The sequence below is a fragment of the Amblyraja radiata genome, chromosome 15 (genome assembly GCF_010909765.2).
Source record: "Amblyraja radiata isolate CabotCenter1 chromosome 15, sAmbRad1.1.pri, whole genome shotgun sequence".
In the NCBI taxonomy this organism is placed as follows: Eukaryota; Metazoa; Chordata; class Chondrichthyes; order Rajiformes; family Rajidae; genus Amblyraja; species Amblyraja radiata.
The window spans coordinates 48,518,962-48,532,447 of record NC_045970.1 but is presented as its reverse complement, the minus strand read 5'-3'; the positions used below and the strand labels follow the sequence as shown (position 1 = coordinate 48,532,447).

The following is a 13,486-nucleotide window of genomic DNA, read 5'->3' as shown; positions in this document are numbered from 1 at the left end:
GGTGTTTCCATTGCAATGCTAGGTTAGTCCAATTAAAAAAATAAAAATACCAAGTTTGAAAGCACCTTTCTTCAGTTTTAGCCCCCTCACATGATCAGAGAGTCCTTAAGACAACCCAAAAGAGGCAACGGTGAGGTCACATTTTCAGGCATCCAAATGAGCTTGGTGAATAGAAGAAAGGTCTTCCATGACTGTTTTGAAGTACATGTTCAGGTGGACCAGTCGCTCCTATTAGTTAAAAATCATAAGGCCAGGGGATGTACCAAAAATTTGGCGAGATATCATGAACTGTTTATTTTTAGAAACTGTTTGGAAAGTCTAGAAATTGGGGAAGGCAGGAGAAAAACAATTGCTGTTGTTAGCAGTGAGCCCATGTTGGAGATTGAGAACAAATTCTAATGTTCTCCTTCATAGGTAGTATTTTGTGTTTACATTTTAAATATACCTTTTTGTGAATGGTGTTGGGGTTGCATAATATCTAATTTAAAGAGATTGAAAGGAGCCCCATAACCTTTCATTGTATTTTCATTAGACTTTCATTTTATTTGCCCAAATCAGACAGATCAATGTTGATCTTGAATTCTGCAGTTGCTTGCTGCACGAGTCAATGTTATCTGTTATTACTGGCCAATGGATATTTCCAAACGCAGTCACACTTTAATATTTCAGTTAAAACCAAAAAACTATTGAATAGTTACTGGAAGTAAAATTAGTGATTCATTAGTTTTCTATTCCAATGGAAAATCTCCCTTAACAACCTATTGAATTGGACCACAAAATGCAAAGCAAACGTTTCCAACCATACAGATCCATTTTATTTACATTTTAACTGATTGAGTAATGTTTACATTATCTTTCAAATAAATCCACCCCTAATGGATAAATTAGCACTACGCACTGATTATTTTGTGTCTCAGGTCACAATGCCGTGAAGGTTCATAGAAAAGAATGAACAAAAGCTGTTCTAAAATTGATCAGGATTTTTAAAATCTAGTTGGTTCAAAATCACATCACTGATTAGACACAGTGAACAGGAAAAATACAACGTAGAGTCAAAACGTACTTTATAATCATTGGAAGTATTTTATTGCATTCTATCTTGCCACAGATAATAAAAATCTCTTCTACTGAGAATTATTAATTCACTTTCTCGTTTGCCAGAGACTAAATAAACCTACTTAAGTAAAATAATAATATGACCATACACCATCTTGCTTCCAATCACATTTGCTATAAGTAATCCACAGCGGCAATTCTCTTCAATCTATTGAGCATGGATAGAATCACTAGGAAATGAGGCAGTTTAGGGGGAAACAAAACCGTTTCACCGAGGCCAAAGAGAAATTATTCAAAACTCAATTCTCATTTCTGGCCCACTGCCAAACAGACTTCAAGAAAATCGTCCTAAGAACTCAGTTAAGGTTTGAGACAATTCCTAAGAGCTACAAGATTTGCATCTAAATAGCATTCATCCAAGCAACATGGAGAGTACTGTTAGAAGCAACTATAAAACATGCTGCAATCCATTCAAGCAAATGTTAAGGTACAGCACCCAAAAACATTTATTGTCAAAACTATTTTGATAGATACATTTTATTATGCTATGATTTCATTACAGATACTCCACCTTCAAAACCTTGGTCATCACAGAAAAAGCACTCAAGGGACAAAGTTAATCACATATATAATGTACAATGCTACCTTCCATGAATGGCAACCTATTCTTGGATAACATTGACATATTCTAAACTTCCTCTCAACTCTATTGTGCTACTTACTTTCAAATGTGTTCATATCTAATGTACCAAAATTTTTTTTACCATAACGTTTTGTATTTTGATCTCACACAAGCATTTGCGTAAAAACAAATATTTACCTGAAAAAGCTGAAGTGCTTCAAATATGAAGTATAGTGAAATTCAATAAATATTATACAGGCAGATATTAGTATTCTTGCTCGAACATGGAAACGCCCCCGTAATAGCAATGAAATAAATGACTAATTTATTATATGCAATGCAGGAGAAATATCTATCCTGCCTATGATGTCCCTGCTGATTTTCAAAGAGGATAATGGAATGGTCAAAGTCTGCAAGCAGCAATTGATCTGATGTACATTACACCTCTTTAGTGCTGCATCCCAAGGATGGCATTCTCAATGTGCAACTCAACATTGTGCTTAAATACAAGACTAGAATTTGAACCTACATCAACTCAGAGGCAGGAATGCTAACTGCTAAGCCTTGCTGACACACAAGCATAAAGTACAGAGCCTAATATCACTCTTAGAATACCGTACATTTGCATAGCACCATTAAAATAGGTTGCCCCTTCCTTATATCAAAGAGATAAAGAATGCAATGAGTCTTATTCCAGCCCATGTCATCAAGTGTCACCAAGTCCCCAACAGATGACAGCCATCTGTGACTAAATTATTTGAATGCTATTGCACTATTTAATTTAAACTGCAATGCTAGGACAGTTAAGCCATAAATATTTCCTACCGACGTGGATTATAGATGAGAAACTAGGCTACTAATGCAAGACAAGTTGCACAATATTTGCAATGTTTACTGTAAACTACCATATTGTTACTCATTTTCGTATTAACTACTCGAGTACCAATTTTTATTTTTTGAGATCATATATTACTTCACAGGTCGCTTCAATCACGATGGCAAAGGAGCAAGGCTTGATTGTACAAAACCAAGAAAAACTCTGCAATGCAAAATACAAACTTTTTAAATTTCATAAGATTTCAGATGAAGGTTTGGTACCAATATATTAATTTTCCCCGAGGACAATGCAACAAATTCATGAAATATTTTCTTACATATCAAGAATTATGACAAATAGCATGTGGCATGTTTTTTTTATAATTGTAATCAAAGTCATGAGATGGATACCTTGAACTCTACAGCTTCCATTTACAAAACTGACCAAAATTATCAAACCCATACTTCAACATACTTGATGATGCAAAACCATCATAACTTGCACTTAGACCAGAAAATGAACAAAATTATCTAAATATGCCAATGTACGAATATACCAACAGCCACAGTGCAAAGGGTTACCTATAAAAATAAATGTGAATCTTGGATTGGGTTTGGATAATTTGCATCTCATCAACAAGACAAATACAAACAAAGTTTTACTTATTTGGACACATGTCAGAGATACTACATGATATTAGAAAGAGGACACTGCATTTTTTTTTGAAAAACTCAAATAAATTGCAGGGCATAAAACTACTTAAATCTAACAATATACATACTCGTCAGCCATTAGTAGGATTTGAAATAGAAAGCTTAATGTAACAAGATCAGACAGCGTATTCTGTAATTTTAATGTGACACATAGTGCCATCACTAGCCACAAACTGGTCGGAGAATTCCTCTTGCAAACCCACTTTTCTGATTACCATTAAACTACTACTACTACTAAAAAAAATGAGATCAAAGATATTGGCAAGATCAATAAATTGATGACACAACCTACTCATTTAAAACATCCAAAACCATCTATCTCACTCAAGACACGATAACCTGATTTTTTTTAAATAAAAACTATTCATACAAGCATTTCATTAGATAAAGGAATTGCTTACAAATCAAACTAAAATCAGGGATTACTTAATCTCTCAAGACAGTGATATGAAAGAACAGCTATTGCTATATGACTGTCTCTAATTATACAAAAGATGATGCAAAAGTATGAGGAAAAGTAGCTTTAAAAAAACATAAACCAACCATAAAAAACATGCCAGAAAAAATCAAATATTTGATATAGAACTTCAGTCATTCCTATCTAGGCCAAAATCTATCCGCACTCATACAATAGGTAGTGCCCCCACCCCCACCCCTCCCCTCCCGCAGAGGTTACGCATGGCAGCTCTAAATCTGCACAATAGGTACCTCAGTACAGAAAGAAATGATTATAATGGCATTACACATTAAATCTACAATGCATAGGCCGACAAATATTTAATCAGATGTAAGTGTTAAAGAACTCACCCAGACACCTCTTTGCGGTCACTTGCCTATTACCTAAAACTGCGAAATCAGAATTTGGAAAGTATGGGAATGCAACAAAAAAAATTATGAGGGCAGGCCTGCGCTTCTTTTATCCAAAATTAAACTAAACACTATTTGGCGTTATGTGCACTTCTCCAATCAAACCATCCTTAACGCACACGAGAAACCGTTTGCCAACTGTATTTTCTAACCACCCCCCCCCCCCCCCCCCCAAAAAACAAAAATGGATACATGTCAAGTCCAAGTCGAATCCATCTTCCTGGTATCTCCTCTTGTTCCTGCTGACAAGTTCTTTGATTCTCGAAGCCATGTCTGTGCGATCCCGGCTGAATAGGTGGTTGGTGGTGGTGGTGGTAGAGGAGGAGGATGTGGAAATGTTTCCCCCCCCCCTCCTCCTTCTTGGCTTCTGGTTTATTACGGCTACTGTCACACACAGAGGCCTACACGGCGAATCCAAGCCACGCAGCAGCCTCCCGTTAATAATCTCCGCCGGGGTTTTGCTCCGGCGGCTCGTCTCAGATCACCATCGACGAAGGGTCGCGGGGAAGGGAGAGAAATAATCCGTGGTGGGGCAAAAGTGAAAGCAGTGCTGCGGGACGACGAGGTGGTGGTGGTGGAGGAGGAGGAGGAGAGGAGGATGGGGGCGGTCGCCACATTCACCGTCTCTCCCTGCGAATTTTCCTCCTCCACTATCACCTCCACCGCCGCCGTTACTGCCGCCCGGGGGGGGGGGAGGGGGGAGAAAATAAAACCCTCACCAGTGGTTCAAGGTGGAAGGGGGGAAAAGGGGGAGGGGGGGGGAAAGAAGGAAGAGGAAGGGAAGGGGAAGGAGGGGAGGGGAGAGGGGGGGGGGGGGGATATTCGGGGGTTAAAACGAAACAGATGTTTCTTTTCCCTAAAAATATATATATATATTTACGTTAAAAAAAAAACTATACATCCGCAGCCGGTCCTTTGCTTCGGTCAAACGGCGAGATATAATCCACACTCCAGGATCCAACCCGCAAATTAATCATTTAAAGGTATGTGGGTAAACTGGAGGGAAGAAGAGGGAGGGAGAGAGAGTGTGAGGGAGGGAAGGAAGGAAGGAAGGAAGGAGGGGAGAAATTAGAGGGGGGGCGGCAGCAGCAGCAGCAGCAAAACCGGGGACCCGCTTCACACGGTTCTTGGCTGGATGGATGGTTGGTTGGTTTCCTCGCTCGATGGCCGAGGCCGCGGGCTCCAGTTCGGGCCCCCCTCAGGGGCAGCAAGGGCCACGGCACCGACTCCAGCTCCCCACCCCCTGCTCCCTGCTTCCTTCTCCAAGGCGCTGCTGTCGCTGTTGCTGCTGCTATTGCTGTTGCTGCCGCCGCCGGACTCTCAAACTTCCATCATGGCTTCCCAGGGAAAAAAAAAAAGCGCAATGCCCTCGAGAGCTGAGAGGAGGAGGGGGGGAGGAGAGTGTAACCATCCGCCTATTAAAAAAAAAGACATAGTCCCTCCAACTCGATCTTCCCCTGCTGTATTCCCCTCCCTCCCTCCATCCATCCATCAATCAATTGATTATTTTTGCAGATTTGTATAGGTTGGTGTGCATTGCACCAGTTTCTGGTTGAGAGAGGGGGGGGTGGCGGTTGAAGGAAGGGAGGGGGGAGTGGCGAGTTATGAGGTGAATTAAATCAGTATTACCACATTGGTGAAGCGGCCGCGGCGTGACACGGTCGGCACTACTTGCGGCGGTCACGTGCCACCGCTGCGATTTTTTCTATATATAGGGGAGGAGGGGAAGCGGCCGCGGCAGCGCAGCGCCGGCTCAATGGCGGCTGGGTCAGTGACGGCTGGGAACCCCGCTCCGGCCTCGGGAGACGCGGAATAAAAAAAGAGTAGGTCTTCGGAGTAAAGCGGAGAGGAGCAAATCATTCTTATGCAGAACGCTCGGGGTAGTAGTTGGGTAGATAGAAGATTAACTTGTGTAGAAGGAGGAGGGCAGGGCCGTGGTTCGGTGGGAGAAGGTGACGCACCGAACATCTCCCCCCCCCCCCTTAGAAACATATAAAATAGGTGCAGGAGTAGACCATTCGGCCCTTCGAGCCTGCACCGCCATTCAATATGATCATGGCTGATCATCCAACTCGGTATCCTGTACCTGCCTTCTCTCCATACTCCCTGATCCCTTTAGCCACAAGGGCCACATCTAACTCCCTCTTAAATATAGCCAATGAACTGGCCTCAACTACCTTCTGTGGCAGAGAATTCCACACATTCACCACTCTCTGTGTAAAAAATGTTTTTCTCATCTCGGTCCTAAAACATTTCCCCCTTATCCTTAAACTGTGACCCTGATAATCCTTCACTCCCCTGATGATCTGCTCTTATGCGGGACGGTGCCATTTCTCCTGTATGAGGAGAGCAGGTGTGTCAAGAGGTGGCCGTGTTCCCCATTGTACGATAGGATGTGGTCGGCGCGCGTTTTCTTTTTTTTTTAATTTATATGTAGAGGTTTTGGCGACGTCGCGGCGCCATCTTGGTAAAGGATCACGAAGATAAAGACACAAAGTGCTGGAGTAACGCAGCGGGACAGGCAGCATCTCTGGAAGGAATGGGTGACGTTTCAGGTCGAGACCCTTCTTCAGACCAGTCTACTGGTTGTAGACTATAACTAGTCTCAGGCCGGACTCTCAGTTCTTCAATCAGTCTTAAGACTACAACTGTCTAGTGGACTAGTCTGAAGAAGGGTCTCGACCCAAAACGTCACCCATTCCTTCTCTCCAGAGTTGCTGCCTGTCCCGCTGAGTTACTCCCAACAGTTTTAAGACTACAACTGGTGGACTAGTTGAAGAAGGGTCTCGACCCGAAACGTCGCCTATTCCTTCGCTCTATAGATCCTGCCTCACCCGCTGAGTTTCTCCAGCATTTTTGTCTACCCTCCAACATTTTGTCTATATCTTTGGTTTATACCTGACAGTGAAACTAGTGACATTTTATTGATTGTTTGCCTCCTTGTCACCTTCCCCTCAGCCAGCAATGAAAACCATTCTACATTGCCTTGTCACCGTCTGCTTTAATCTGTCGTTTTCACACCTCATCAGTCCATATCTCTAGTTTCTCTCTCCATCTGAAGAAGGGTCTCTACCCACAGTAAAGGACAACAGATAAACACTAGATATAAGTGCTGGAGTAGAACAAGGATAAGTTTTGTTTCTGGTTGATACCCTTCTTTAGACTCAGTTCTTCAGACAGTAAAGGCAAGAAGATAACCAGGTCTTGGAAATGCATGACAATGAGATGTCCAGGTTCCTGCTTGCAAGGTGATAAAGCATCAGATTTTTGCAGGATAGTTTGAAGAAATTATGATTCTCACTGTATTTGGACTTTACCTTGTTGCTGATTTTCAAATTATGTGGCAGGGAAAGTAAAAAAGGTTAAGACATGAAACTGCAGGGGAAAACACCCCCCTCCATCCCACCACATCTCATCCTAGCTTCAATGGCCATGAAGTAGTAAAATAAGTACATGGGATATTTCTGTGCTCATTGATGAGGGGAACACAAAACCAGAATGATAGGTGGAGAAACCAGGGGAAAATAAAATTCTGCAGATGCTAAAGATCCAAAATAAAATTTAAATTACTGATCATTATATTGAAATAATTATTCAAGTTCCCTGGCATCTTGCTGATTTTTGGCAGAGGCTATATTTCTCTAGTAGGTTTGTGATCGGTGGATATGTGCTGACTCAGCAGGTTTTCAACACATAAAGTAAAAGTGTCAAAAAGATTACCACCCCTTTTACGGTATAATGGCCATGAGGAACATTATTCTGACAGATTATTGTAGATAGGAAGGAAAAGCCCTTGTTCAAAAATATATGGAGAGAGAATGAAGGGAGCAGGAAAAAGATGAAAATAATGGTTGTAGCAATAGGCTTGATTGCATTTTTGACAAACGATGTGGGAGGAATATTACCATATATTTTGCATTTCTTCATTCTACCTGAAATTGCTGATGAAAAAAATGTCATCACTGTGGCAATCCTTGGAGAATTTCCTTTGTTCTAGCATTTCTTCCCCCACGCACCCTTTGCCACTTGAAACAAATTTGTTTTCTCACCTTTCTGTTGGAGGGTCTTTGATCTGAAAGGTTAAATCTGTTTCTATTTCTACAAATGCTGCCTGATGAGTATTTTTAGCGTTACCTGTTCTTATTGTGGATGAAGTAATACAAGACCAAATGCTGATGATGGGTCATTTGAACACATTTCCTCAGATCAAAATAATCTTGTGCCATCTCAACTTCATGAATATATCATGAACGTATGGCCTACAGGGAAAGAACTGCAGTAAATGTCCTATCATTCCCAGAATTTACAGCTCAGTTTACAGTATGGATGGGTGTGAAGTCAGCATTGAAACAAAAACGTCTTCATTCCTGTTACACTGCAGCCCGCGACTGGACAGTTTCCTGCAGACCTGCACAACCTTAAATCTCATTGTTCCTCGCCTGAAAATAAAATCATAACATAAAATTATAGTGCAAAACTTGCAGTTTACATAGAGCATGAAACGGGCTCTTCAGCGCACCATGTCTGCTCCCACCACAATGCCAATCTAAACTAATCCCATCTGCCTGCATGTGGTTCATATACCTTTATTTACTATCTGTTAACTGTCTGTAAACAAAAGACTTCTTTCAACTTTCCCCATACTTGCTTTAAACGTATGGCCTCTAGTTTGTGACATTTCCATCCTGGGACAAAGATCTACCTTATCTATGACTCACGTAATTCTGATAATATATACTTTTGTCAGGACTGACGCTCCAGAGAAAACATGCCAAGTTGGTCCAACCTCTCCTTGTAGCTAAAACACTCCAATCCAGGCAACATTCCATTGAACATGCAATACACAGTCCCTAGATTCTTTCAATAGTGTGGCAACCAGAATCGCATACAATACTCTAAATGTTGCCGAAAAGGCTACATTTCAGAGCAAGTAGCCACATGAACCTGCAAACTTTAATACTCAGTGCCCTGGCCAATGAAGGCAAGCATGCAACACACCTTCTTGATCATCCCATTCACTTGTGTTGCCATATCTAGGGGGTAATGACTTGCACTCCAAATCCCTCTGTACATCAATGCTCCCAAGAGTCCTTGCAGGACATGTATTCATCAGTTCAATTTTGAACTACCGCTGTGTCGAGGAGAGTATACAGGATTATTATATCTCACTGTATTGAAAATTGCTTTGTCACCAACATTTTCTCCCATTTGACCATCCACTTGGATTGGAGTCATATCGGGTGTCACAAGGAACTGCAGATGCTGGAATTTTGGGCATGTCAAAGTGCTGGAGTAACTCAGCGGGTTGGACAGCATCTCTGGAGGACATGGATAGGTGACATTTCTTGATTCTGAAGAAGGGTCACAATCTGAAATGTTGTCTAGAGATGCTGCCTGTCCCTCTGAGTTATTCCAGCACTTTATATCATACAGGGTGCTTCTTTTTTGCTTCCACTTGTTTATGGTACATTATCTCCAAGAATGGTGGAAGATATCCATTTGGAATGAGAGCATTATTTTTTATCATCTTATTTTACTAATTAGTTTATTAGAGACTTATTAAACGATAATTAATGTCTCTAATAAACTGATTAGTAAAATAAGATGATAAATTATTTTCTCATTCCAAATGGATGCCTTCCACCATTCTTGGAGATAATGTGCCAGATAAAAATAGAAGGGGGGAAAAAAGAAGCACCCTATATGTATTACTGGTAGCTTAAAGAGGCAGCTTTATCCGTTACAGTTGAAACTGTTGTAAGAACACTCCATGCTTAAATTTAATACCATAGGTTAAAATGCGAGAATTAATAATTTGGTACAAAAAGTTAGGTTGGTAATATAGAAATTACATTTAAATAGAGACTTGGACTGGAGCATGATATCCAATATAATATGTGTGTGTAGGTGGGGATTTGTGAGTAAGTGTATATATATACACACACACACTGAACTTTTTCTCTCTCTCGTTTATTATATTGTTTACAATGTACTATGTTTACATATTCTGTTGTGCTGCTAAGTAAGAATTTAATTGTTCTATCAGGGACATATGACAATAAAACTCTTGACTCTCCAGGTGTTGGCATTGCCTTTACATCCCCCAACATTATCCTGGTCTCAATATAAGGCCGTACCAAAGATATTAGAGGAGCTAGTATCTTTGGGCCTTACTAGGGTTTCCCAGCATTGTGATGTGAATTACCTTTCTGATCTCATACCAGGACAGGCCCAGTGTAGAATTGGACATTCTGTTGAATTCATTTATGGATTCTTGGCCTATGCCAGATTTTTTTAAAATCTTTTTAATTATGTGCATCAATTTTAATACCTTTTATATCGTTTGTAATGTTGGAGGTCTTTGAAAAACGATTTAAAAGCCTCAGGTTTGAAATAATTCAATGTTATGAATTTTCTTGCCATTGAACCTTCCTAATTGGTCCTAGTGTAGGCGGTCAGTGCAATAAGACCCTGTTTTTGGCCTGGATGTACCAGGTCAAAGAAGAGTCCAGACCCGAAAAGTCACCTATTTGAAGAAAGGTTCTGGCTTGAAACGTCACCTTTCCATGTTTTCCAGAGATCCTGCCTGATCTGCTAAGTTACGCAAGATTTTGTGTCTTTCAAAGAAAATCCAGCACATTGCAACAAGAACATTTCTTCCCGAGGTCTGTGTTCATTTTGTATCATGTTGTTCCTACCTGGGCAAAGTGGAACAAAATGCTGGTTAAGAAAAAATTGCATTGTAATCAGATGTGAAAAAATTATTTCATGACATAGACAGAGGTGAGGAAAGTTTTGGTAATATAATTTAGTTTGTCTCCAGGGTATGCACACCATAATAATTGATTTAGACTTTAGAGATAGTGTGGAAACAGGCCCTTCGGCCCACTGAGTCCTGGCTGACCAACGATCACTCCGTACACTAATTTTATCCTACACACTAGGGATAATTTACATTTTCTTTTACCAAAGCCAATTAACCTACAAACTTGCACATCTTTGGAGTATGGGAAGAAACTGGGGAAAACACGCAGTCACAGGAAAACGTACAAACGCCATACAGACATCACCCGTACTCAGGATCATGACCTTTAAATTGGTGATGAGTAATTCCACAGAGGATTAAGATACAAGGTTATTAGATTATTATTAAAATGTTCTGTTATGTTGTGAACGGTGCCATGTTCTCCAGAGATGCTGCCTGACCCGTTGAGCTGCTCCAGCACTTTGTATCTTTTTTTGTTAACCAGCATCTGCAGTTCCTTTATTTGTCACATGTACTGAGATACAGTGAAATTCATTTGTGACAAGTTCAGTACAAGTATCACTATACATAGGCACTTAGATATACCCTAGAAAAGCATATCAGATACAGTACAAGTGTATAGTAGTAGTAATGACACAATATACATTTTTTGAGACAGTGCCATTTTCAAGCCATTTATTGGTCGTTATAATAATAGACATAGTGCTGTTCCACCACCAACTCATTACTTAATCTAGTAGATCAGGATTTGGAGCTTATGGTGAACCACCCATGCTCACCACAACTGTGTACAATGACCAGAAACGTATTTTCCCTGATCTACTGGTATCAACGTGTTCTGAAGCAATTTGATCTTTTTGGAACATAACATTCATGTGGGCGTGCCAAAACTAACCCCGTCCACATATTTTGGAAAGAAAATTAACAGTCTGCTAAGCAAAGCTAGCTGACAAAGCTGTTATGGGTTTAAATGCTCCTGGATATTCAGAACATTCAAAAGCTTGAAAAAATAGAAATTAAAAAATGAGAAACATTAACAACATAAGTACATTTTAAAATGGATAAATGTTAACACGCAAGGACAAATAGTCTTGGAGTAACTCAGCGGGTCAAGCAATGTCTCTGGAGAACTTGGATAGGTGACATTTCTGGTCTGGACCATTCTTCAGATGGATTGCCTGATCCACTGAATTACTCTAGCACTTTGAAATTATATATTGCCTTGGCAAAATCATATCTGGAATAAAATGCACAGATGTGATCTCCTTACTGAAGAAAGGTAAAAACCTATGATTGAGGATAGACACCAAAAGCTGGTGTAACTCAGCGGGACAGGCAGTATTTCTGGAGAAAAGGAATGGGTGATGTTTCTGGTTGAGACCCTTCTTCAGACTGAAGCTTCTCAAGCAGCTGCAGTTCCTTGTTTCTACACCTCGTCAAATGACTGACTTGTCACCTCAAGAATCAATGTGTTTTACTTGCACTGAACCTCAATCATAAGTTGTGCAGGAAGGAACTGCAGATGCTGGTTTAAACCGAAGATAGACACAAAAATCTGGAGTAACTCAGTGGCAGCATCTCTGGAGAGAAGGAATGGGTGACGTTTCAGATCGAGACTCTTCTGTGCCATTCAAAGACATCATTACCTAAGCTACCACAGTTTCATTATTTCCTTAATATCCAATAATCTATTTATTTTGCATTAATATCTGAAGAAGGGTCTCGATATTAACAACGTCACCCATTCCTTCTCTCTAGAGATGCTGCCTGTCCCCTGCTGAATTACTACAGCTTTTTGTTTTTATCTTTGGTTTAAACCAGCATCTGCAGTTCCTTCCTACACAACATTCATTTGAAGAAACTGTCTAAAGAGTATAGTTAGGTTAAACAAGGTCAAAAATGGAGAGGAATGAGATCATGAATGAATTCTTAATGTGTATGAGCAGCAAATTTAAATGGATGGCTGAAAGATTTGAAGGAAAATATCATCTAATCCGTCTTAATTTCACATTCTTACTATTTTTATGTTTCATTTATATCACCTTTCATTCTTCCGGAGAGTATGGTACATTCATTCAAAGTCTCCTCAGAGAATAATCCCGTCAACCAAAAAAATCAATGAAGTAAACCTTTGCTGCAGCCTTTTTAGAGAAGACACAGAAAGCACTTTGGAAAGCAAATGGTAAATTAAATTTTATTGAATGGGATTTAGAGGAAGGAAGTCTTACTGCAACACAAGACTTTGGTGAGAACACACAGTTGTGTGCGTGTGCGCGCGCAATTTCAATCTCCAAAATTAATTATTCTCTAAAAAAGGCCGCAGAAATGTTTTTACTTGATTGATTCTTTTTATCCTTTGTGAAGATTTTGAAAGAATAGGCTATATTCTTTCATCTAATCAAAACTAATATATATAAATCAGAAGAACATGAAATTAAGAAATACGGTATTTGGCTTTTCAACTCTGCTCTGCCATTCAAAGACATCTTTGCCTAAGTTACCTCAGTTTCATTATTCTCTTAATATCCAACAATACTCCAAGACTTAACCAAAATTGATATACGTTTAGAAAAAAAATACATGTCTGAAACATTGAAAATTGGTTTCAAAACGTATTTAAAATATAAACTTAATACTTTAAATTA

General features: G+C 39.9%; 1 protein-coding gene across 1 annotated transcript in view; it reads right to left on the bottom strand.

Annotated features, from left to right (window-relative positions):
- pten (phosphatase and tensin homolog) overlaps positions 1-5,467 on the bottom strand; it is a 111,910-nt gene extending 106,443 nt beyond the window's left edge. The window contains exon 1 of the mRNA XM_033034368.1: positions 4,268-5,467. Within this exon, the coding sequence (XP_032890259.1) occupies positions 4,268-4,346 (79 nt within the window). The 5' untranslated portion in view covers positions 4,347-5,467. The remainder of the gene's footprint in view (positions 1-4,267) is intronic.
- Between the last annotated feature and the right edge of the window lie 8,019 nt (positions 5,468-13,486).